Here is a 26,627-nt window from a genome sequence, read left to right as displayed (position 1 = left end):
TGATTTTAAAAATGTAGAAAAGACATAGGATGAAAGCTGAGAAATTTAAATAAAGACGATCTGAAATTATTTACATACGTTTCATTGTAAAAACTTTTCAACCTTCATTTTTGATGGCTGTAGGTATACATTTGTTTACAGTTTCTTTTTTGGCAAAATTACCGAAAGTTTTGGAATGCGAAGAATGTATTATCTGGTCTAAATTTTACATTAAAAAAGAAAAGCTTTCTCTTTTATCCGTAACATAAATAGAATAGGAATAATGTAATTCATAAACATGAGGTTAAATTGGGGATCAAGGAGCTGGACAATAGAGTATTAAGCTGTTTCTATTGTCCAGTTTGAATAGCTATTGTATAGTATTATGATGAGTATGGGTTATGATATAATGGTTTATAATCTTTTGATATGAAAAATGTAGTAGATGTATTCAAAGGACCCTAGAAAGATTGTATAATTTTATGGACTGGGATCCATTTTTAAAGTTAACTTGGCCGAGAAATTTCTTCTCCTCAGTGGTGCAGGATGGAGGGCCTGGCAAGAAACAGTACATGTATCTGATTTCGGGGATTGGACCACAAGCTTTGAAAGAGAGAGAGAGATGGGGATTAACGTCCACTCGACACAAACTTTGGAACTAATATATGGGTCAATTTTACCTCAATAATTCGCTTGCGCATAGGGATCTTTAGCAGTGGGAGGAAAACAGAGGTCCCAAAGAAAACCCGTGAGGTTGAACAGGTGACCCTACTCCTTGTCATGTTCATGTACAATCCGGGAATCGATAACCACGTCAGTTGACTTAATAACAGACATTATGATACAACGTGCATGTGCTAACCCTTAAGCCTGCACTAAAATGTTATACTTGTTGATAGGACGTTAAACGACATTCCATTCCATTTTTTTAATTAACTATTATATGGGAAGCCATGTGCTCTTTCCTTCACCTGTCTTGAGTCATTTATGATTCTTACATTACGTGTATGTTACTCTCAAAATGGGGGGCGGATGGCTGAATGGTTAGCGTGCGCGCGCTGTATCATAAAGTCTGTTATTGAGTCGACTGGCGTGGTTTCGAATCCCCGGTTGTACGTGACAAGGAGTAGGGTCGCCTGTCCAACCTCATGGGTTTTCTCCGGGTCCTCTGGTTTCCTCCCACTGCTAAAGACCCCTACGCACAAGCGAAACATTGAAATAAAATTAAACCATATGTTAGTCCCGAAATGACCTAGTCTGTGTCGAATGGACGTTAAACCCCATTTATCTCTCTCTCTACTCTCAAAATTTCAAAAGTACATTTATATGTATTGTGTTGATGAGACATTCAACTCCATTACATTCTTTCAAGCAACTATGAAATGAAAAGCCCTGTGTACCAGGTGCTTATAGTCCTTTATAAATGTACTTATACGGGAAACGTACACATGTTTTAACAAACTTCTTAAAAACGTGTTCCATTATAATTTGGACTATGAATAACGCAATTATGTGACGATAAATGTTTAGTAATTGTTTAATTTGCATATACAAATTCCTCAAATGGCATTTAAATGTTGTAGGAGTGCCCCAAGGGTCACTCCTTGGTCCTATTCAATTTTCAATTCAACTCTTTGTCAATATATAGTTTAATTATAGAAGCTACATTTTGACCTCAACTATCTGCTAATGGCATATAAATGATATAATGTGCAGCTATCTACATGTACATGTAGCCGTGTTTGAATAAAGTCGAGTGTAGAAAATGGGACTGACTGTATTATCCAAGTCGAGTGTAGAAAATGGGACTGACTGTATTATCCAAGTCGAGTGTAGAAAATGGGACTGACTGTATTATCCAAAATTTATTTGACATATTTTAAATATTAGGAAGATAAGTGTAAAGGTTATTCACATCTTTCTAGCTACATGTGCAATGTTTGTTCCCATCTGTTGGGGGCCGTTTACACATGTAATCATAGAAATAAAATGGGTTGGGTTTTTTTTTTATATTTTTAATTTTCTCCATCTATAGGTGAAATGAAGACAGCCATGCAGTGTGCTATACCTATGTGAAGAAATTTTGCTTGAAGAGTACTGCTGCGGCCTACCCTTATTTCTTTTCCTAACTGTCAAAGGATCTTTGTTGCCAATGGTAACCACAGGATTGAGCATGGGCACAGGCCGCTTGCAGTGTGCTGTGAAGGAATTTTGTCCAAAGGGGCTTTAACGTACTACTCATAGCACACTACATGTACATGTATATGGCGTATGCCCATCTTCATTAGCCGGGTCAGCAGTAGAACATTAGGACGTTAAACACCATTTCATTTCATTTCATGTGTATAAAAAACAAAGAACTTACAACTGTACATTTACATGTAAATCTGAAAATGCCTAAAGTATTTATTTGAGTTGACATTACCCTGTTAATCCCCTTTCACTTGTACTGCCATATCTAATGTTGACATTTTATTCGACAAACCAAAGGTCAGACAACAGGTAAAAAACGCCAACTCTTGTCTAGGTCAGACATGTTACATTGCTTTATTCCTAGATCATATCAACTTTCATCAACGTAACTGGGTTACTGTGTATCATACAACTCAAAAAATTCTGAAAAAAACTCATCTAATTCAGATTATTTATAAAGGGAATTTATATGTGGTTGTTAATTCATATTTCCTTTTTATGTTTGAAAGGTTAAATATTGAAAGATTTTCCCAGACTTTAGTTTTTTCTGGATTCTAGATGCAGGATTTTCATAGATGAGAGAGAAGAGAAAGAGAGAGAGAGAGTTTAACATGCACTTTACACAAACTAGGTCATTTCGGGACTAACATATGGTTCAGTTTTATTTTAATGATTCGCATACCGTTAGGTACATGTACATACATGTATGCATGTTCCTGAAGCAACAACTGCAAATTTTACACACAACATCTACTCGTTGCTATATTGGTCTGACATTCCCGAACTTATAGGAACGTTATCCCCCTTTACTGCAGACACTTGAACAATAGCATTGTCCAATCAGAGGTTGTGACACAAACACACTCAATCAAACATGGAAACCTTGACATTGAGCGAACCTTGAACTTTGCCACTCGATTATCACAGGTAGACATTTTAGCTGGAAACGCAAGACTTGGTAGTCCTTATGATCGAGGAATCTGATAGGTGCCCGGCTGGGTCAGTAGCCAATCAAAATTAATGAAGGGCTTGATAAGATGTACATGTATGGAGATACAGCTACATGTAGATTAAGCCAGCTTTCTATTGAAGATGTGGTAGATTTACTACAGTAATGTTTGGTGCATTTCATGTTATTTCAACATGAACAGTGTGTCATTTGAATTTAATAAAAATTATCACATAAAGCTCCATTCATCTCATTTCTGTTCACTTTAACACAAGGGGGAGGAGTGCCAAATGGTTTAAACTAGCGTGCACTGCTTGAGATCCCAAGATCTGTCATTGAGTAAAGTGGTGTGGTCTCCATTCCCTGCACGCAATCTATATGTTAGTCCCAAAATAACCTAGTTTGTGTGAATGGACTTGAGACTCTATTTTACACTAAGTGACAATATACCATTTGTAGGTACATTATAGGGTTATGTCGTGTGGACATTCTGTAGACCTCCATAGTTTGTACAGGTGGCCTGTATGATCCCAAAACACACCAGTACATTCTTTTATCAGGTGAAAAAAACCTCTAGCTATGTCAGAGAAGTGGACAAACAGAGAAGAATCTAGTCAGGTTGTCATTTTAAACTTGGTTCACTGCTATTTTTCAATTTTTTATAGAATTCTGCAGGATGTTTAATTTGTCTTTATACATTGTATCTTTAAATAGCAAACTCGTGGAAATCAACAAAATAATTCCTCGGTGAAAAAAACTTGGATATAATAATTAAAAACACAAAAATCCCTCAGCAAAGATTCAATCATTCTGATTTACATGGGGAGTGGCCGAATGGTTAGAGCATGCGCGTTGTTTTATAAAGTCTGCCATTGAGCCAACTTGTGTGGTTTCGATTCCCCAGTAGGGTTACCTGTCCAACCTGACTGCTGAAAGACCCCTACACGCAAGCGAATTATTGAAATAAAATTAAACCATACATGTATGTATGGCTGTCTTTATTAGCCCAGTAGAAGTAGAACAGTAGGACATTAAACCACATTTCATTTTACCAGTACATGTACTTCCAATGTTCTGTCAACAATAAATCATATCTTGAAAACAACCTCAGTAAAAATATTTAGATTGATATTTAACACAATCCATGTGCTGGCCATGGGCTCAATTATTTGCTGATTAGCTATTTAATTAATTACTCTCTCTATCACTGGATAAAACAATCCAATTCAAGGGTTTTTTATTTATCTAATTTATCATCAAATTGACCAGAAGCAAAATATCTAATCATGGTTAAACCTTTGACTTTAGCTTGAAGGTGAAACCATTTCCCTGTGGATGATAGATGAGAAAGAAAAGGCGAAAATAAATCATTCACCAGATCTCAATGAGCCATGAAAAAAAACTGTTTAATCTCCAGATAGAAAGAGTAAAATCATCCAATTACTTATATAGCAGTATCATACTGTATACTCCGTACATCAATATACATGTACATGTACATAGTTCACACAGTGAAGGGCGTTCATTATTTTTTTAAAAATTTGTTACATTTAGATCTTCTTGATTTACGGTACATTGCAGGTAAAAAATATAATTGCTAAATTCATTGGATCTTTAATGTTGATTTGTATTGTGGTAGTCTGAATGGTAGCAGGTCCTACACATACAATAATATTTCCCACAGTACAGGGTGTTCATTATTTTGTTAAAATTTGTTACATGTAGATCTTTTGATTTAGGTAAAAAAATTGTCAATTTGAATTGATGTGTTGATTTGTTTTGTGTTCAAAGTTTTAAGTCCATAGATTACGAAAATATTGAGATAAACATAAACAAACAAAAATATTTATTAAACAGGCCAACATACATTTATTAAAGTAGCTAAGTTTCTAACTGAATATCATCCAAAATCTTCAACATTGAAAACACAAATTATTTGTCAAATTAAATCAACATTGATGCTGTGATCTTACCGGAAAAAGATGAGCTTTTGATATCCAATATTTAAGACAAAATAAACATTTTACCATTGGTACACGAATCGTGTACCATAATGCGCTTCAGCCATAGTTGAATCAAGAGACTCAAGGGACGAGGCTAGACACATTGCACCAAATCAAACGGCGTATGTAGACTGGAATAACCAGACGCTAGAAATTTGCACTCGCTTGAGACTGCTGGCTTATTTCGCCGAACATAACTGATTTGAAATTGGAGTAAAAACGGAAACCATTGAATGTAAATCAGTTTATATACATTCATATTACATTATTATATGCGTTGCAACCCACTTTTGTCAATTTCTAGGTCCCAAATATTAGCGATTTAGCTCCTTTAAACAGGCCAACATACATTTATGGTTATACATGTAATCGTTGGAAATAAAACTCTTATTGAGATACAACATCAGATCAGCCCCAATCAAATACTTTATTTGGACATGTCAATCAGAGAGAGAGAGTTGCGTTTAATGTCCACTTGGTTATTTCGGGACTTACATATGGTTTAATTTTATTTCAATAATTCGCTTGCGTGCAGGGGTCTTTCAGCAGTCAGGTTGGACAGGTAACGCTACTGGGGAATCGAAACCACACAAGTTGGCTCAATGACAGACCTTATGATACAACGTGCATGCGCTAAACCATTCGGCCACCCCCCATGTAAATCAGAATGATTGAATCGTTGCTGGGAATTTTTTTTTTTTTTTTAATTATTATATTACATGTAACCATATTTCCGTTTGAATAATCCATGAAAAATTAGATGTTGGTATCGGCAACATTAATAAATATATCAACATTTTCCTGAGAATAATACAATAAAATCAGATCAAACAAAAGTAATGAAATGAAATGAAATGGAGTTTAAGGTTCTGCTGTTCTGCTCCGAACTGGGCAAATGAAGATGGACATACGCCATACAGTGTGCTATGAGGGAACTTTTGTCCGGACGGCGGCACTATGGTCTACTCTTATATCGAATTCCAACTGCCAAGGGATATTTTACATGCATGCCAATGTATACATGGGACCTCAGTCTTCCACCCCATCCGAATGACTAGACAGCTGTCCTTGTCAGGCCCTCCGTCCTGCACCACTTACAAGGGGAAACCGCGCTTGAATATCCCGATGAACTTTCTCGGCCAATGCAGGGATCGAACACGCGACCTCCAAACTAGGTAATAAACTATGATAGGCCCATAAAGATACAGTACAATCAAACCTATTCTTAAAATATATTTTTATGTGCTTAGATTATCATGGGTCTTTCTGAGTCCTTAAAGATTCAATGAACAGTGAACTCAAACCTATTCTTAAAAGATATTTTTATGTACTTAGTTTTTTATGTACTTAGTTACATGCGTACATGTAGATTAATCATGAGTCTTTCTGAGTCATTAAAGATTCAATGTACAGTACAGCAAACCTATTCTTAAAAGATATTTTTATTTGCTTAGATTAAATTAGAATTTGGTTGTTTTATTCCTTGAAAGAAATGTGTTTCCATTGTTGTTCTGGGAGACTAAAGCTTGAGAAAAAATGTATTAAAAGTCTTATTTTATGACTCACTGGCGACGAGTTGTTAATACAGTGGATTTATTACTTGTAGAAACGACCATCAGTCGAACAATAAGTTTTATCTAGAACTCATAAAACATGGAACTTGTAACATTATCTCTCGGATTAAATGTAATACTGATCTTTATGGACTTAACACCCACTGCCACGATTCCTGCCCCGAACCACAACATGACGTTAACAAGGTTTATAATTCTAGGATAGGAGATTGAACACCCACTGCCACCAAACACAACATGACGTTAAAATATCACACAAGGTTTATAACTGTCGGATTGGAGATTGAAACAATATTTTTGATTGGTTCACACTAATGATGATAAGATGTAAAACCTGTCTCGAGTGGATCCACAAATCTATAAGATAAATATTTACTGGGCAGCAGTTTGTCTCGGAGGTTTTAAGGTAGGAAAGGGGGTTGATTGAGGTGACATTTATTGATCTGAGATTATAAATCAATGGAGGAAAGACGTCTGGTTACTGATTACTGATTACGGTGAAACATTGAACTTATCTATTTTATTGGTCCAGTGCACTGACATATTAAATAAATTCCATGTTATCTTGTTGGATTGGAATAAGATATTGTTAGAACATTTGGAATTAGAATTACTTCATAATTATGACAAAAGAATCCCTTTTTGAAATGAGGATGTGGCTAGAAAAAGGCATCGTAGTAACTTATATATTTTATCAGACCGGTGCACGGATATATTAATAAATTCTCTCTTACATGTATGTAGTTTGATTTAGTAACAAATCTGAACTTAGAATTATTTGCTCGAATTAAGTAACTTGCATTCCATATAGGGATTCATAGTGGCTCTGTGACTGTGGCGTTTGCTTATTAATCAGGAGGTCCTGGCTCCAATCTGAACAATTCCTCTGTATTTTATTGTCGAATTTTCCGTTGCCAGTGGTGCAGAACCGACATGTAGGGGCTGGCAAGGTTCTGTATACATGTACCATTGACAACACGATTAAGATCCCCCAGAGGTTGGAAAACCAAATAAAGCCAGAATGCAGTTTTAACATCCTTCTTGTCTGCATCAACCTGGTTACTGAAGATGAACATTCTACCCCCTGGCTACTGAAGATGAACATACTACCCCCTGGCTACTGAAGATGAACATACTACCTACATGAACAGTGTGGTATGAGGGACATTTTTACCAGGCAGCATCATTTCTGGTACCTTTTATCAAATAAATCCAAAAAGATAAAGAAATAGGGATTAAAAGACAATTGTAAAACAATTGAAACAGAGTAGAACCGCATTATAGAACAGTATACTACTGTAATTTTTGGATATGGCTGCCATTTAGGGTAAGAATGTATTCTCGAAATTTGAAGTACATGTAGATGGATCTCTGTGTACAGGATGGTATCCTTCGTCAAATTCCAATCAGTACCTGTATCCACCTACTGTACAGGTACATGTATCTACTAACTGTAAAGGTACATGTACAGATACTCTTCATCAAAATCCAATCAGTGCATGTACATGTACCAAGAATTGTAAAACAGTATTTATACATGTACCTATGTACATTTGTAACATGTAACAATACCCATCCATGATATACGTACCTGTATTTATATATCAACACCAGATTGTCTACAGACTATAGACAGACAGTTTATTGTTTATATTAGCATACTATATATGTAATAATAGACCAGTGACAGTACATACAAACAGGAAGTAGAAAACAGCTGATCCAGGTGATGTTTTTATAATACACATTTCATCACCTTAGTTACCTGGTGGATTTCTTCAGGTTCTCCTATTTCCATCAACTACTGATAGACACACCAGGATAACTGTGCAACAGTACACAGACAGAACAAACAGTACACTTTCCCAGAGAATTAAAATTGAGAGAGAAAAATGACAAATATTTAGCCCGGAACATTCATTGTCACACACAATTCATCTGGTGCCTGTCATTTTTTCCAGACACCAATTCAAGCTTGGCCACATGCAATCCCTCTATACTAGCTACCTGTGATTTTTTCCCAGCACACTGCAGTTTGTTTTTCTTTGTGTTTGATATTATTAATACATGGTTGGCACCAAGTTTATAATATCAGGTACTACATGTGTAACAGAACTGACACAGTTATATGGGACAACAATCACAGGTTTATTATACTCACGCGTGAGGATACTTATTGAAACGTTGTGCTAGTGTATAATAAACCAGTGATTGTTGTTCCATATAACTGTGTCAGTTCTGTTATGTTTCCAATCACTAAATGCTACCAAAGGATTATAACATGTACATGTAGTTGGGTAGTGCCTGACTAAAATCATTATTTCTAATCCTGCTCAAGATTACATGTATTTATCTCTAACAAAATGAAGATTTACAAAAACCTTAAAAAAAATTTATAGTCTGTTTAGTGGAAAGAGAGAGAGAGGGAGAGGGAGGGAGGGAGGGAGGGTCATTTTGGGACTATTGCTCCATTTATTTACTAAATGCCGCTATAGTATTATTGGAATTCACCATTTTGGTCAGACTATCAAATTGAATTGGGCCATCATGTACATGTAGATGGACTTGATAAATCACAGGTCTGGCAACCCATATTGTACATATCATCTTTTCATCGTTTTGTATTTCTAGTTTCTACGCACACAAATCATCTCTCGATATTTTGCCAAGAAGATTCTCTGAAACAAAATGATCAAAATTCTTTATTTTGTTTGTTTTTTTTACCAACAATGTTTAATTTGCCAGGGTACTAGAGCCTGTCTATACATGTACAGTTGTATCATGACCGTATTTCATCACTTGCCAAAAAATATTCATATTACATGTATCATCGAAGGGCTAAATAAGGGCCTTAGCAGTCTACCCAGCAAGGATTGGGACACTGTCTATACTAAATTCAGGGTCGTCTATCCTTCATGTTTTGATGGGTACACTGGGCGGCTGCCATGGGGCCCCTTGAGTTCACACTGTACTAATACATGTGTGTGTTTCAGGCTAATCGCTGAAGGGCTGGCCATAGGAACTGAATTTAATTACCATATTATTAAATTCTGAATTTTACATACCATACCTGTCTGGTTGAACAAGTTGTATCTACATGTACATGTGGTCATAATAATACGGAAACATATTTCTTTCACCAGGAAAAAAGAGCAAATCTGTGGCTTTTCACTAATTTACTGATTTTGCGGTCCATTGACATAAGCATGTTATATAGCACCTCTGATTGTCTCATTTGTTTTCTCGGACTTGAACAACAGGTTTCATTAATTTAGGATAGTACTTTTGGGACCTGCTGATTGCCACTTTAATTGTAGCAAACGACACAACAGGGGTTCTACATGTACATGCTCTCCTAGCTTAATTTGTAGTAATAGTCCCTTGTGTGTTTAAATTACACCTGAATTATTCTCGATACAATCACTTTATTCTAAATTATTATATTACATTTCAATTATACACTAGTCCCTTGTGTGTTGAAATTACACTTGAATTATTCCTGATAAAATCACTTATTATATTATCATTTAGGTTTATTGAATTATAAAAATTGAAATTTCACAGATGAATATGATTATGTTTTATTCAGTTTGACAAGATGAAATTATTTCTGGCCTTGTAATCAATGAAATAGACTGTAGTACATGTACATTTAAAACAACAATGAGGGGGAGGGGGAGGAGTCTGAATGATTTAATGCATGTGTTGTCACAGATGAATGATTATATTAATTTGATTGACAATTTGTAGCGGAAGAACTTATTTCTTCATTTTCTTCTCCTGATTATTATAACAATAAAATAGACTGTATACATGTAGCATACATTTTAAAAGACTGGGTCTCCGTGATCTATTGTTGTCATAGATACAAGTACAATGAGTTCTACCCCCACTCACATGCTTAACCTGATGTGTTTTCTGTTCATCTCCCTTTCTCCCCCCCCCCCTCCTCTCTCTCTCTCTCCATGTCTCTCTCTCACTTGCCCCACCGGGAACAAAACTCTCGGCTGCCCATGGGAAACAAAACAAAGTGTAGAATGTACATGTACAAATAGCTGCTTTACAGTTCGTAATACAGATTTGTGTCTTTTGCTGCACAATACTTGTACAGTGTATGTAGAACTTGTTAACCTGTCATAATTGTAAAAAAATGTTTTTCTTTGTTTTCCAGAAATTATTGGTAACAATAAAAAGTTTAACATCAACTTTCAAGATGGGGATGGGTGAGTAGAATAAATTTATCTTATTACATGTTGGACTAAATCTCTACAAGAATATCACATCCTTAACTCTCAAAAACCTTGATTTCAGTCAACACCATACCTCAGTTGTCATTTGTGGACTAACCAACCATATGAAACAAATTAATGATACATGTACAGTACTCTCCTTTCTGACATGGTATTCCCTTGTCAGTGGTGCAGGAAGGAGGGCCTGACAAGGACAGCTATCTAGTCGTTCGGATGGTACGAAAAATAACGAGGCCCTGTATCTACATTGGCATGCACGTAAAAGATCCCTTGGCAGTTGGAATTTGATATAAGAGTAGGCCATAGTGCCACTGACCGGACAAAATTTCCCTCATAGCACACCGTATGGCGTACATGTATATGCCTGTCTTCATTAGCCCAGTCAGAGCAGAACAGTAGGACGTTAAACCCCATTTCATTTCATTTCTCTCTCCCTCTCTCCAAGTTGTTTTAACTTTGTAAAATTTTATTTGTACTAAGTTGATATAGATATTAAACTTGTAGTTTAATTGGTGTATATATATATACATGTATCAACAGTGTAATTAAATGTCAGATGTCAAACAATACTGTGGTATATCTAGTACAGATATAATCTATAGTATAAAAAATAGATTTAACTTTATACTGACTGACCTGTTCAACTTAATACCATGTACATGCTGCACTCACTTTACACAAGTAGAGCTGATTAAAATTATAGCTAATGTTCAAATCATTAAATCTTAAAATTGCACACTGCATACATGTACATGTATAGCGTATGCACGTCTTCATTAGCCTAGTATATAGTAGCAGAACAGTAGGATGTTAAACCCTCATTTTATTTACATTTCCAAGTTAGTGATCGAAACTATGCCACTTGACTCAATGACAGGCCTTATGATCTGCAACTGTATGAGACAGAGAAAGAGAGAGAGAGAGAAATGCTATTATGCTTGATTTAACCATGAGAGGATACTTATCGTTAGAGAGAGAAAAATGGGTTTTATCCTCCACTCGACACAAACTATGTCATTTTGGGACTAACATATGGTTTAATTTTATTTCAACAATTCGCTTGCGCGTAAGAGTCTTTAGCAGTGGGAGGTAACCGGAAGACCTGGAGAAAACCCACGAGGTTGGACAGGCGACCCTACTCCTTGTCACGTACAACCGGGGATTGGAAACCACGCCAGTTGACTCAATGACAGACCTTATGATACAGCGCGCACCTGCTAACCATTCGGCCACCCAACCCCGTTAAACACATACAATGTATACTGTGTGTACATGTACATGTTCTTAAAGGTATATCATCGAAACTGATGTTTTACTGTGAACATGAGAATTCCCGTACTGGATTTGAGAGTGGAAGGGGGGGGGGAGGCGCAGAGAGAATGACAGTGTTTAATGTCCACTCAACGCAAACCTGGTTATTTTGGGACTAACATATAGTATTTCTTTATTTTAGTAATTTGTGATAAAACCGTGACTCCTTTATTTACCTCTCAACTCTCCTTTTAATGAACAATTTTAGTTTTATTTAACTTAATTTTAACATGATCAGGTTTTTTACAAGTTTTACGTACAAATTTAATCACATTACATTTATATAAAGAAATTATCTTTGAAATAAACTTGAAACATAATTATGTTATAGAATTCATAGGTTTATCAGGTACATATAATTATATCATAGAATTCATACATGTAGATTTATCAGGTACATATAACTTTAATCAGTGAGACGATCTTTCTCTTCATTTGTGATAATATTACTGTATGATTTTTCCAGTGAAGACTAGCCATGATTATCCTCCCAACAGAGCCACGGTAGCTAAGTGGGTAAGACGCTGGCTCGCTAGCCTAGAGGTTGCGTCTTCGATGCCTGGATTGGTCATGACAAGGACTAGGGTAGTCTTTCTAACCTCGTGGGTTTTCTCTGGGTCCTCCAGTTTCCTCCTACTGCTAGAGACCCCTACATGCAAACGAAATATTGAAATAAAACTGAACCATGTTAGTCCCAAAATGACCCAGTTTGTGTCGAGTGGTCGTTATCTTTTAAGTAAAAAGAACTGTGTTTTATCTCATCATGGTGAATGAATACTGGTATACATGTAGTGGACTATCAGAATGAAATCTATGATCCGTCTACCCCACCCCGATCCCCTGCTTCTCCCCCCTCTGGCTACACACCTTGATAGATTAAAATTAAACTTAGTTTTTATCTCATCAATGTGGGGGGGGGGGGAATGGTCGAATGGTAAGCACCTGCGCGCTGTATCATAAGGTCTGTCATTGAGTCAACTGGCATGGGTTCGATTCCCAGCTTGTATGTGACAAGGAGTAGGGTCGCCTGTCCAACCTTGTGGGTTTTCTCCAGGTCCTCTGGTTTCCTCCCACTGCTAAAGAACCCTACGTGCAAGTGAAATATTGAAATAAAATTGAACCATGTGTTAGTCCCGAAATGACCTAGTGGGTGTCGAGTGGATGTTAAACCCCATCTCTCTCTCTTATCTGATCAAGGTGAATGAATACTGGTACTTTGGACTAGAATAATGAAATCTTGTATGAATCACAGTTTTATCTGAATCGTGAGTCACTGAGCAAACGTAGGATGAGTAACCTTCTACCTGTAGTTAACGAGTATATTACCTGTGTTTACCTGTACAGGTGGAGGATGTACATGTCATTACTACATGTAGGAACCTAGTCTAATTATTTCATCAAATACATTCTAGATATTCCCTTTAACACTTGACCTTTTGTAATTGAGGTTTCGACCTTGATTAGTGGGTTATTGACCTTGATTAGTGGGTTATTGGTAATCGGGAGAAACAGATCATGTCTAGCTGTTTCATTCTTTTTCTTTTTCTTTTTCTTTGAACTTTAAAAATGTTTATATTTAATAAACAAATAAAGTTAGTTCAATCACTTGATCTGTACGTTTTGTATGAAATGTCTGGGGATTTTGTATTTTATTCATTTTCTTTTTCTTCGAACTTTAAACCTATTTATTATATTTAATATATTAATAAAGTTGTGTCCGTGGGTTGTCTTGTCTTGTTTTGTGTTGTGTGTGGTGGGGTCCTCCTGCACTTTCTATAGAGTTTAAGATCATACACAATTAATAGTACATTGGCGTACAAGTAAAAGATCCCTGCCCTGCCCCGCCCTGTACCTTTTTTTTAATTATATTATTCAAGTTTATAAGGTTAAAGTGGTTTAATAGGGTCATCTTTAGACTGAATTTTATAATATATTTTGTAGTACTGTAATAATAATTCCTCATCCAACCAGCCAGCTAATTCTTCATCAAAGTTTCTTTTTATACGCGATATACATGTACATGTATACTTTATTACAGTAGTCTTTAAAGGCAAAAAAATACAAATTTGAAAAAATACAGATTAAAAAAACCATTGGATGAACATGAAAGTTTCTCTGAACACTCAGATATGTATGCCTACTTTATTACAAACATAGCCTGAAGGTGGTGTGTTCAATCCCTGCATTCCGACGTGGTTTCCCCTTGTCAGTGGTGCAGAACGGAGGGCCTGACAAGAACAGCTGTCTAGTCGTTCAGAGGGGATGAAAAACCGAGGTCCCGTGTAGGTCATAGTGCCGCTACCTGGGCAAAATTTCCCTCACAGCACACTGTATGGCTTAGCCAGCCCGCATTAGCCCAGTCGGAGCAGAACAGTAGGACGTTAAACCTCTTTTCATTTCACTTGTTTTACAAACATTTGTAGAAACAGTAATCTTTAAAACAACATTGTACAAATTTAAAAAAAACATTAATTTAGAGATATACATTGGATGAACATGTAAACAATCTGGCTTATTGGGCCTTTAAAGTGGAAATACAATGTTGCTTACAGACTTTAAGATTTAGTCGAAACTGTAAACCTTTGATACAGTAATTGGGGTCTTGACCGGGATCAGGGATCTATTTGTAACATGGATTTAAAAACATGTTTAGCATTGTCAGATTTATACGATAAGGGCTGGTCTTTGTTTGTTAAAAAGAAAAATAAATTATCTATTTAAATACTAGAAATTATTGTCGTTATTCCTTGAGCTCAATCTAATCTGAGGTCATAGGTCATACATGTAGGTAAAGGTCATAGGTCACATACATGTACATGTAGGTGATGTAAATAAATGAAGTAGTTATGCCCACTGCAAGGTAAATTTAAAGGGATTCATTTTAAGTTGAATTTAATACAAACTAAAAGTCTTTAGACATCAGGATCATTTCAATTAAATAGATTATTTAGACTGTTACACTAGAATCATGATCAATTAAAAAGAATATTTGAAGTATGAATGAGATTAGTAAAGTCAGTATTCGAGGGGAACACTAGTAGTAGAGATAATGATTAGACACAACAAAAAATAAAAATTACACTGCCAACTATTTAACAAAAAAATATCCCCCCCCCACCTTCCTGTAAAAAGTAAGTACACTGCTTACATGATACATGACCAAAAATACACTTTCGAAATGACAAGAGAGAAAATGCCCCCTACATGATGTAATAAAGAATACATTTCCAGCATCTACATGTATAATAAAATTTAACACTATTGTCACAATGGAACAAAAAATACACTTCCAGTATGATGGAACAAATATAGACTTCTGGCATAATATAACAAAAATATAACAAAAAATACACTTCAAGCATAATGTACATACATGTACATGTAGATGTGTACAAATGTACAGGTAACACAAAACCTTTCACCAAACAAAAAATTAAACGAAATTACCCAGTGTGTATGTAATATTCACATCTCTTGAAAGTTCACCAGACCCCTTCAAAATACAGACAGAAAACAAGAGAAGTAAAAAAAAAACAAAAACATGACATAAAAAAACATTTGATGTTTGAAATCGTAGATAAAGTGTTTAGATATATGGGTACAAGATGTTTTAGCAATAAGAAAGTTATTTTAAAAATATTACATGGGGTTTTATAGATAAAACGTAGCAGGATTTGGTGTAAAGGAATGAATAAACGCATTAAACATCTGGTTATCGGTGTAATAAAATCAACTTGTTGTGATTCGGGTGAATACTTTCAAAAATAAAGAAATTTGAAAAAAAACAGGGTAAAGGATGGTAAGAATTTGCAGGACATGATTGTGTGGAATAGAATTTCTGTTTATTTACTGCCACATGTCATGTGTTTGGGGGGATCATGTGGCTAAATGTGTAAGATGCTGGCTCGCTAGCCTGGGGGTTGGGTGTTCGATCCCTGGATTGGCCGAGAAAGTTCATTCAGATTTTCCGCTGGGGGTTCCCCTTGGCAGTGATGCAGGACAAGGACAGCTGTCTAGTCGTTCGGATGGGACGGAAAAACCGAGGTCCTGTGTACAAATTGGGGTGCACGTAAAAGATCCCTTGGCAGTTGGAATTCGATATAAGAGTAGGCCGTAGCACCGCTACCCGGGCAAAATTTCCCTCATAGCACACTGTATTGCGTATGCCCATCTCCATTAGCACAGTTTAGGAGCAAAACAGTAGGACGTTAAACCCCATTTCATTTCATTTCGTCATGTGTTTGATAAAGACTATACATGTACATGTACATCAAGAGGGGGGTTGGATGGCTGAATGGTAAGCATGTGCGCGCTGTATCATGTCTGTCATTGAGTAAACTGGCGTGGTTTCGATTCCTCGGTTGTACGTTACAAGGAGTAGGGTCGCCTGTCCAACCTCGTGGGTTTCCTCCGGGTCCTCCGGTTTCCTCCCACTGCTAAAGACCCCTACGCGCAAGCGAATTATTGAAATATATTTAAACCATATGTTAGTCCCAAAATGACCTAGTTTGTGTTGAGTGGAGGTTAAACTTAATTAAATTTATACAAGTGTGTTCATACAGTGTACAATGTAGCATAATTACATGTATACTTGTAATATTTGTTTATGTTTGTAATATATTTAACTGTATACAGGTGTAATGGTGCGGAAATATTGTATACATGTATATACCTGGAATAAAGACCACATACGCTTCATGAAACATACATTGTAGAATATATAAACATGTATATTATAGATGATTTCACCATTTCAACAAGTTTGCACTAAATTATGATTTCTTCATGTTGCACGTTTAAGCTTACACTTGAAAATTTAGCTGACTGGTTATTTTTTTGAGGTACTTCAATCATAATCATATATGAACCTACGATTATCACGATATTCTTCCTACCCTTAATAACAAACACAAGATACATGTAATTGCTTTGTAAATGTCATTTATTAAACATGACGACTGAAGCATACATGTAGGTTCCGCCAGTAATTAAATGTAATAAGATTGAATTCAAGATATGTAATTATCAAAAACTATCTAACAATTACCTGAAGAAACTCATGCTTCTGAGGATAAAAAAAAATTGCTGGGCTGAATTGCAACCCATCTAACTGGAGAGACATAGCTCTAATCACACCTTGATTTTGAAGCTGTCATGCCTAAGATATATTTTCCAAAGATTATGACAATTTTTATCATTATCCCTATTTGTTTGCATAAATACATGTACATGTACATGTAGTTTTAAAGGTTTTTTTATGCAAAAAGGCTATGAATTTAAGTGTGAGCATTGTGCTTTATGGTTGATTCTATGAAATTCTAATTTAATGACTTGTACATGTAATTTGACTGACAGACTGATTTCTACAGACAGTCAAATTACACTGCCAATCAGTAAAGACTGTGAATTACATGTATCACTAAAACAACAGCCCTAAATTATATTATATTAAAAACAGAGTAAAAGAATCATTATGGGAGATTAGATAAAGAGCTGGTAGTTCTCACTATAAAAGTTAAAAACTAGATAATGTAAAGGCAATGTGAAATGTGAAAATTTCAGTCAAATTGATCCACTATGAACCGAGATTTTAGCGATTGAATTTTCAACATAGTTTTGATCATCATTACTAAAGTCGATATGATAAAAACATTGTATCGATTATCCATTTCATGATTAAATTATGAATGGAAGTCGAACAGGAAATCAGAACCTAATCCAAGAAACATCGCAGGCTAGCATTGCCATCTAGAGTTGATTAAGGCCTGGATCAGTTAATTAATGTCTAATGAATAATTTAGATAACATTTCAGGCCTAAAGAAAGACCTGCAATAGACAGATTTAGCTCTTGTATAATGTATGTTTAAATAAGCAGCATAGGCTAAGTTTACAAGAGCTAAATCTGATTATTGCAAGTCTTAATTTAGGCTTCAGATGTTATAGGAATTATAAATTACATCTTTATTTAAACAACAAGACCAAAATCAACTCTGTAGACCCACGGATGGCTCAGCTACAGCTCGGATTTAAATAGGATTTCACTAATTGATTAAATCAAATAAGGGGTAACCTGATGAAAATACGTCAGTTAGATCGAGGCTAAATGATAGAGTGTACTTAGCGAGGCCGCTGTAAAGCGTTTCCGTATGCCATTGAAAACTTTACTTGATAATCGAGATATGTAGGTGGAGTTAACGCCTGTCAATCAAACGTTCGGCGAAGGTGAAGACACATTTCGCTACCATTTCTAGGCAAATATTACAACGATGATAACTATGTTCAGAATAAAGTAATTTGACTGAATTTTTCAATATATTCTTCTTTCATCATCTCTATAAAAATCTCCCATAATGTATCTTTAAGTTGGCCTTGTCTGTTCTCCATCTAACCTAGTTTATTTACACATGTATTTATATTGTTTATAAAAAAAGAAAAAAAAGATTAGATAACTTCATTTTTTTCCCACCCATGACATACATACGTACATACATACATACAGGTAGATGTAGAGAAGAAGAATTGTAAAATTGTATTGTATAATGATTCAAGATGTGAGATATGGTTGATAGAATATGTTGTATAGATTAGATGAATACTCATTGAATTATGACCGACCTATATATCTACATGTACATGTATCTCTTGTTATTAGACATATTGATATACATGTATATACAGGGGTTGGGTGCATGTTAGATCATAAGGTCTGTCATTGAGTCAGGTAACATGGTTTCAATTCCCAGCTGGTATTGGGTTGTAGTCCAAACTCGTCAGTTGTCTTTGTATCTTCTGGTTTCCCCCTTAGCGCAAGTGAATTACATGTATTGAAATACAAGTGAACCATGTGTTAGTCCCAAAATGACCTTACTTGTGTCAAGTGCATGTTAAGACACAACAAAATGAGTAACCTACAAGTACTTCATAAAATAAAAAAAAAAGTGTGGTGAAAATATACACTAACATTCTGCCAAAAGTCATTTCATGTGACATTTCACTTTAAACATTATCTTGGGTTTTCTCAAATAATCTTGTTTCCTTTCACTGCTAGGCATAGTTTCCTCTTGTCAGTGATTAGCCCAGTCACTGCAGAACAGTAGGACGTTAAACCCATTGTTCGGATAGGACAGAAAAAAAAAACCCATTGACAGTTGGAATTCAATTGCTGTATGGTGTATGCATATGTTCATTAGCCTGGTATGGGCAGAAAAGTAGGACGTTAAACCACATACAAAAAGGACAAAAAAACAAAAACTCACTCGCTCCCTTTACGTAGAATGTCTCTTTAATTTCTGTAAATTATCTTCCATAATTATCTTAAAATTTTCATTCAGTTGACTTTAATTAAATTATAACCAGTCATCTATGATATAAAATGTTACACAGCCTCCTATTTTTTTTGCTTTGAATTATAATAAAATTTCAACATATAAAATAGACATTATTTTTTTCATACCAGAAAAATGTCAAATTGAATTTAGTAACTGAAAACTTAAAAGAATCAATTCTCCTGAGAATTCTTGAAATTTTTGTCAGAAGATAAATAAATTTAATTATGAGTGGTTATTGAAAGATGAAAATTATCAATATTTTCGAAAACTTTTAATAAATTTATATGGAAATACATCAAAAGCTGTTTCATTTGTTATCAAAAAATACAATATAAAAATTCAATACATGTAAATATGGCGATGGCGTAGATGATAAAACTGATTTAATTTGATGCTTTTATTCTTTAAAAAATAATTTATTTATATGTACATGTACAATGTATATATGCCCATCTTCATTTGCGTTGCTGGTGCTGAAATGGAAGACGTGAAATTTTATTTCGTTTGTAATCTCACAGGGAAACTAAACCGCTTTGATTGAGATTGAAATAAAGTATTGAATAGGGCTTCTGATGTGTTAAATTGTGATGGGACATGTACTGTACGATAAGACTTTACTATTGAAATTGAAGTCAGTTTAATTTCTAATTTTATTACCGTTTTGGCTGAAACTGTCAGCAGTGGAACACAATATTCTCAACATTGACTCCAACTGTGGATCTAAAATTTTTACAGGTAGATAAATACCCACTTCACAAAATAATCAACATGTTAAAGTAGCTAAGTCTCTAACTGAATATCATCCAAAACCGTCGGCAATGAAAACACGAATTATTTGTCAATTTAAATCATATCCAATATTTAAGACAAAATAAAGATTTTACGATTGGTACACAAATTGTGTACCATTATGTGTTTCAGCGACTCGAAGAACGAGGTTAGACATATTCCACAAGTCATGTCAAACGGTGACCCCACATGCGCAATAAATACTATCGGTGTAGACTGGAATAACCAGTAGCTAGAGATTGCCATTGGATTGAGACTTCTGGCGTATTTCGCTGAACATACATGTAACTGCTTTGAAATTAGAGTAAAAACGGAAACGATTGAATGTAAATCAGTTTATTTACATTCATATTACATTATTATATACGTTGCGACCCATTTGTGTCAATTTGTAGGTCCCAAATATTAGCAATTTAGCTCCTTTAAACTTAATTAGATCAATAATTTATGTTTTACAGGTGTTTGTACACGTGTACAGGTAAATCGTCATATCACCTGTAAATACATCTGTACACACCTGTATATACAAATACAGATCATTAAATTTGATTTACCTTCAGAAATTATCATTGATAGTAATTTCTGTGTTAATGTCAATTGAAAATATAATTTCCTCATTTTAAATCACTAAAACAAAGCAATCTATTGGATAAAAAATCTATTGATTGAAGCTCAAATTGTTATAAAAGGGGAACAACTCCTACTAACAGGTCCAATATTTTTGTTATCACTGCCCTGTTCTCTACATGAACATTGATCAGTACAAATTCATGTTGTTGTTTTTAATTGAAATGGTGTTTAACTTATAATAAATGGTAGACAACTTATTCTGTCATCTTCAACATTTTATCACAATTGTGTGACGAAAATTTATACTTGAGTGGTAATTGAGCATCAATAGAAGGTGTTTGAATTACAATATAAGGGAGACAACTCCTACTGTCTTCAATATTATTATCACCTGGACTAAAGCAACTGACTTTTTTTTACTGCTAGGATTATCTCAATATTGCCTGTCAGCTTAAAAACCTCACAGAAATTAGATAGTTTCTTATAAACCAATGCATGTTGGGAAATACCGGCGGTTTACCAAACTTTTTTTTAATTTAGCTTAATTTTTAAAGTGTCAGTACGTCTGTTTGATTGACAAAAACGAATATTACCAATTGAAAAATATCTTTTCATTCCTCAACAGTTCAAGGCTTGAAAACAATTGGGGTGGGTTGGGTGATCAAGTGGTCTAACGCATACACGTTCAGATTACAAGGTCTGTCATTGAGGGGGGGTGGATGGCCGAATGGTTAGCATGTGCATCCTTAAGATAAGGTCTGCCATTGAGTCAACTGGCATGGTTTCAATTTCCTGGTTGTACGTGACAGGATTCCTCCCACTGCTAAAGACCCCTACATGTATGCGCAAGCGAATTATTGAAATAAAATTGAACCATGTGTAAGTCCCGAAATGACCTAATTTGTGTTGAGTGAATGTTAAACCCCATTTCTCTATATATTTTGAAAACAAATGGAAACAAATGAAGCAAATATCTGATGGTTAATAAGGTATCAGTTTTATCATTATAACATTTTATTTTTCAGAATGTCTGCCCTTCATCAAGCATCTCTCATGGGTAACACAGCCGTTATATCCATGTTATTGGAACATGGGGGAGCATCAGACATACGAGATAATAAAGGTTTGTATTAGCTCTCAATATAATTAATACCGGTTTACAGATTGAATTTATTTCAATTAATATTTTATTGTCTGTGGTTGATATGTTTCGTTGCCTGGCAACCTACAGTAGAAGAGTGGTCTCTTTAATTTCTGGTAATAAAAATGTCCACCTGTTTTTACAGGATACGTGAAGTAATTAGGATTGATATGATATAAGCCAGTTATATTTATGTTTTAAAGTTTAAAATCCCACAGGATAAGATATCTACTAGAGATTAGATAAAAAATATTATAATCTTATTTATTTCCGGTTAATATACAGTATTATTAATATACATGTACATTATTATAAATATACCTTGTCTATAATCTACAGGTTAAACATCTTGTTTACTTATTTAAATTACATTTATTTAAACATACATTAATGCAAGAGCTAAATCTGCCTATTGCAGGTCTTTCTTTAGACCTGATATGTCTTCTAAATTATTAATTAGACATTAATTAACTTACCAAGACCATAATCAACTATCGATGGCATCGCTAGCCTGCGTTCTTTAGTGGATTAATTATGATTCGATTTGCTGCTCAACTTTCATTCATAATTAAATCATGAAATGGATACCAAGGACCAAGACTATGTTTTTCATCGTACCGACTTTAGTAATGATGATCTTGTTTACCTATTCAAATTAGAGGTTAAACATTTTGTTTACTTATTTAAATTAGATTTATTTAATTTTAAATGTATATAAAAAAAACCCTCAAATAAACCTTGTCTGTGTATACATTTTAATCTGTAGGTTAAAGATACATTATGGGAGATTAGATAAAAAGCTGGCAGTTCTCACTGCAATAGTTCAAAACTAGATAATGTAAAGTGAATATGCTGAACTAGCAGTTCTTACTACAATAGTTAACAACTAAATGATGGAAAGGCAATTTGCTGGAAATTTCAGTCAAATTAATCCAGCCTGAACCGAGAATTTAGTGATTGAATTTTTGGCATAGCCTCGATCATCATTACTAAAGTCGGTATTATAAAAAACATAGTCTCGGTTATCCATTTCATGATTTAATCATGAATGAAAGTTGAGCAGCAAATTGAATTTTAATCCAGTAAATATCGCAGGCTAGCGTTGACATCGAGAGTCGATTATGGTCTGGATAAGTTAATTAATGTCTAATTAATAATTTAGGTAACATTTCAGGCCTAAATAAAGAACCTGCAATAGACAGATTAAACTCTTACATAATGTATGTTTAAACTTCTTGTTGACTTATTTATGTTTTAAATTAACTCAAATAGATAATCAAAAGATTCTGTTAATTTTTAAAAAACTCAGATAGGTACATGTAATTAAAATTATTACTTTTCTTTGTTATGAGATATATTTTGCTAAGACAGCTGTTTTTCAACTTGACCTTCGGTGAATTCCAACTGTCAAGGGTTCTTTAAAGTTTGCACCAACCTGGACATCTCCGAACTGCAACACATAAAATATTGAAGTGGGCATTTGGTTTTACATTCTAAGCGGGAGCCACAGTGATACAATGAGTAAGACGTTGGCTCACTAAACTGGAAGTCCCGTGTTCGATCCGTGCGTTGGCCGAGAAAGTTCATAGGGTTTTACCGGGGTGGTTCCCCCTTGTCAGTGGTGTAGGACGGAGGGCACGTAAAAGAATTCCTGACAGTTGGAATTCAAAATAAGAGCAATCTGTAGTGTCACCGTCCGGGCAAAATTTCCCTTCATTAGCCCAGTAGCAGAACAGTAGGACGTTAAACCCAATTTCATTTCATTTCATTCTATGCAACAAAAGAAGGGAAATTTTCCCTCAAAATCATATTAACAAGAACGCATAATTCAGCCCATTGATTATACCAGTGATTGTTTTCCATATAAATTGTGTTGTGTTTGGTTACCCTGGCAACCTGTATTTTTATATTTTAGGAATGATTCCCCTACACTATGCAACATGGCAAGGTAAAGTGGAACCTGTGAATCTGTTATTACAGAAAGCTTCTCCGGTTAATGAACAATCCAATAGTTTAGATTCACCTTTACACCTGGCTAGTCAACATGGAAACTTTGATGTGGTATGTATTAATATATATTATTTGAGGGGGGGGGGGCTGAATGGTTAGCGCATGTGCATTGTATCATACGATCTGTCATTGAGTCAACTGGCGTGGTTTCAATTTCCCGGTTGTATCAGACCCAGCTGATGCCATTGAGAGTTGATTATGGTCTGGATAAGTTAATAAATGTCTAATTAATAGTTTGTATAACATTTCAGTCCCCCAAAAAGACCTGCAATAGGCAGATTTAGCTCTTACAGAATGTTCATTTAATACATGTAATACATATAATGTAAATCTAAAGGAGACGGTTCAATGGCATCATCTGATTTTAATATATTAATATAGATTTTATTTGTTCTTTCAGGTAAATTTATTATTATTACATCATGCTGATCCAACAATCTTAAACAAAGAAAAGAAAACAGCACTTGATTTGGCGTGCGAATTTGGCAGAATGAGGGTAAGTGTGAGTCGGTCTCTAACTAAGCTACATGTAGATGTTATTTTCATTTTGATTATTCAGTTGGCGAATTCTTTAAAGATGTGTTCAGCAAAATCACAGCGTTAAATAAATGTCTGGATAATAAAAACCTTGAAAAGAATTGATGGATTTTTGTGTACACAATTTGTTTTGATATGAGTGGAAAGGCAACTTGTTCATTGATCGTTGTAGAATATGACACAATGATAAAACTTCTAATTAAAACACCGTAACATATAAAACAAGTGAAAATAAAAATGAATTATTATCTTTTTTTAAAGGTATTTAGTAACTGAATAGAGCAAAAAAAAAAACTACATGTACATGTATAACACATATTTCTTATGTTATTGAAGAAAACTTAGTTCAAAGACTATTCTTTGAACAGTACATGTATCAAATACAATGTATCTATTCTAGTATTTGTCCCTGTTGTTTGTCTGTCTGTCTGTTCGGGGTTGGCGGCTACACTAGGTCTGCCCCGAGTCTGAAATTTGGGGTATAGGGGTAGCTCGGACCGGGGAGTAACATAGGCCAGGTGGCGTTAGTCTACCACTTCCGGTTTTGGGGTTATGACCCCCGAGCGAAGCCGGTCATTCTTCTAGTGATACATAGACAAAAATAACAACAAATCAATAACCATGCAGGACAAATAGATTAGAAAAAAGTCTGATTTTAATCAAATTTCATTTTATAAATTTCATTTTCTGAAATTTCATTTTCAGAAATTTCATTTTCTGAAATTTCATTTTCTGAAATTTCATTTTGTGAAATTTCATTTTCTAAAATTTCATTTTCTAAATTTCATTTTCTAAATTTCATTTTCTAAATTTCATTTTCTAAAAATTTATTTTCTAAATTTCATTTTCTGAAATTTGATTCTAGCGTTAACTACCTATATTTCAGGTTGTAGATCTTTTATTGCGTAGTAATTTATGTGAGAAGATTATTACGGACACGACCAATGATATGAAAGATAACTCTTCTACGACTTGTCTACATTTAGCCGCTAGAAATGGACATGCTGATGTGATAAGGTAGGTTATTATCGGGCAATGGATAAAAGAAAAAAGGGCTCTTAATTGATTGATATTTGCCAGTCAATGACCATCTGGAATTCAAATTGTCTAACAATATTTGGTATGATGTCCATGTACTGATATGCCATTCTACTTGATTGAATTTACAGACTTTAATTTAGATTACCTTTAAAATAACACCTGAGATAAGCCCCTATACATTTTTCAGGCAATATAATTGATGATGCTATGATGTACTCATATGGATTATTTAACATCTATTAAATATACATTATTCAAGAGTTAAATCTTCCTATTCCAGGTGTTTCTTTAGGCCTTAAATGCTATATAAACTATTAAACATACATTATGCACGAGCTAAATCTGCCTATTGCAGGTCTTTCTTTAGTCCTTAAATGTTATATAAACTATTAATTAGACATTAATTAACATATCTAGACCATAATCAACTCTCAATGACATCAAATGGCTCCGATTTTAAGTAGATTAGAACAGTTTGGCCATTTAATGATTAAATTAAGAAATGGATAATCAAGGCTACAGTGTTCTTCTAACGATGATAACTCGTTTCAAAGTGAATTTGACTGAAATTTTCAACGTATTCTCTTTTCATTATCTATTTTGTAACTATTTATAACGAGAACTGTCAGCCCTTTATCTAATCTTACATAATGCCCCTTTAAGAAAACAAACCAACTGTAGGTAATCTCCTGACTTGAATTCAATATGAATAATTAGAAACCTCTCAGTAGATTCAGCAACAATTGTAAGGGATGTTGTCTTGTCTTAACTTCACCATATCCCGTTTACATTGCCGACAGAGGATGCTGAATTTCATTTAATTGAGCCATCTCTTTCACAGATTCACCTATGACTTTATTGATATTGTAGTATACAAGGGTATTCAAGATGGGTACATGACAATTCGTCCCCAGAAAACTTGTCCCCTGACAACTTGTTCCTGGACAATTC

At 34.7% G+C, this 26,627-nt stretch overlaps 1 protein-coding gene across 1 annotated transcript in view; it reads left to right on the top strand.

The window, feature by feature from the left end:
- LOC126812413 (caskin-2) overlaps positions 1 to 26,627 on the top strand; it is a 169,495-nt gene that overhangs the window by 38,014 nt on the left and 104,854 nt on the right. Inside the window, exons 2-6 of the mRNA XM_056099108.1 lie at positions 10,870 to 10,921; positions 21,973 to 22,070; positions 24,004 to 24,149; positions 24,499 to 24,594; positions 25,522 to 25,652. Of these exons, the coding sequence (XP_055955083.1) occupies positions 10,870 to 10,921; positions 21,973 to 22,070; positions 24,004 to 24,149; positions 24,499 to 24,594; positions 25,522 to 25,652 (523 nt within the window). The remainder of the gene's footprint in view (positions 1 to 10,869; positions 10,922 to 21,972; positions 22,071 to 24,003; positions 24,150 to 24,498; positions 24,595 to 25,521; positions 25,653 to 26,627) is intronic.

The sequence above is a fragment of the Patella vulgata genome, chromosome 2 (genome assembly GCF_932274485.2).
Source record: "Patella vulgata chromosome 2, xgPatVulg1.2, whole genome shotgun sequence".
NCBI classification, from domain to species: domain Eukaryota; kingdom Metazoa; phylum Mollusca; class Gastropoda; family Patellidae; genus Patella; species Patella vulgata.
The sequence above is the reverse complement of the archived record's forward strand: the minus strand, read 5'-3'. Positions and strand labels throughout refer to the sequence as shown.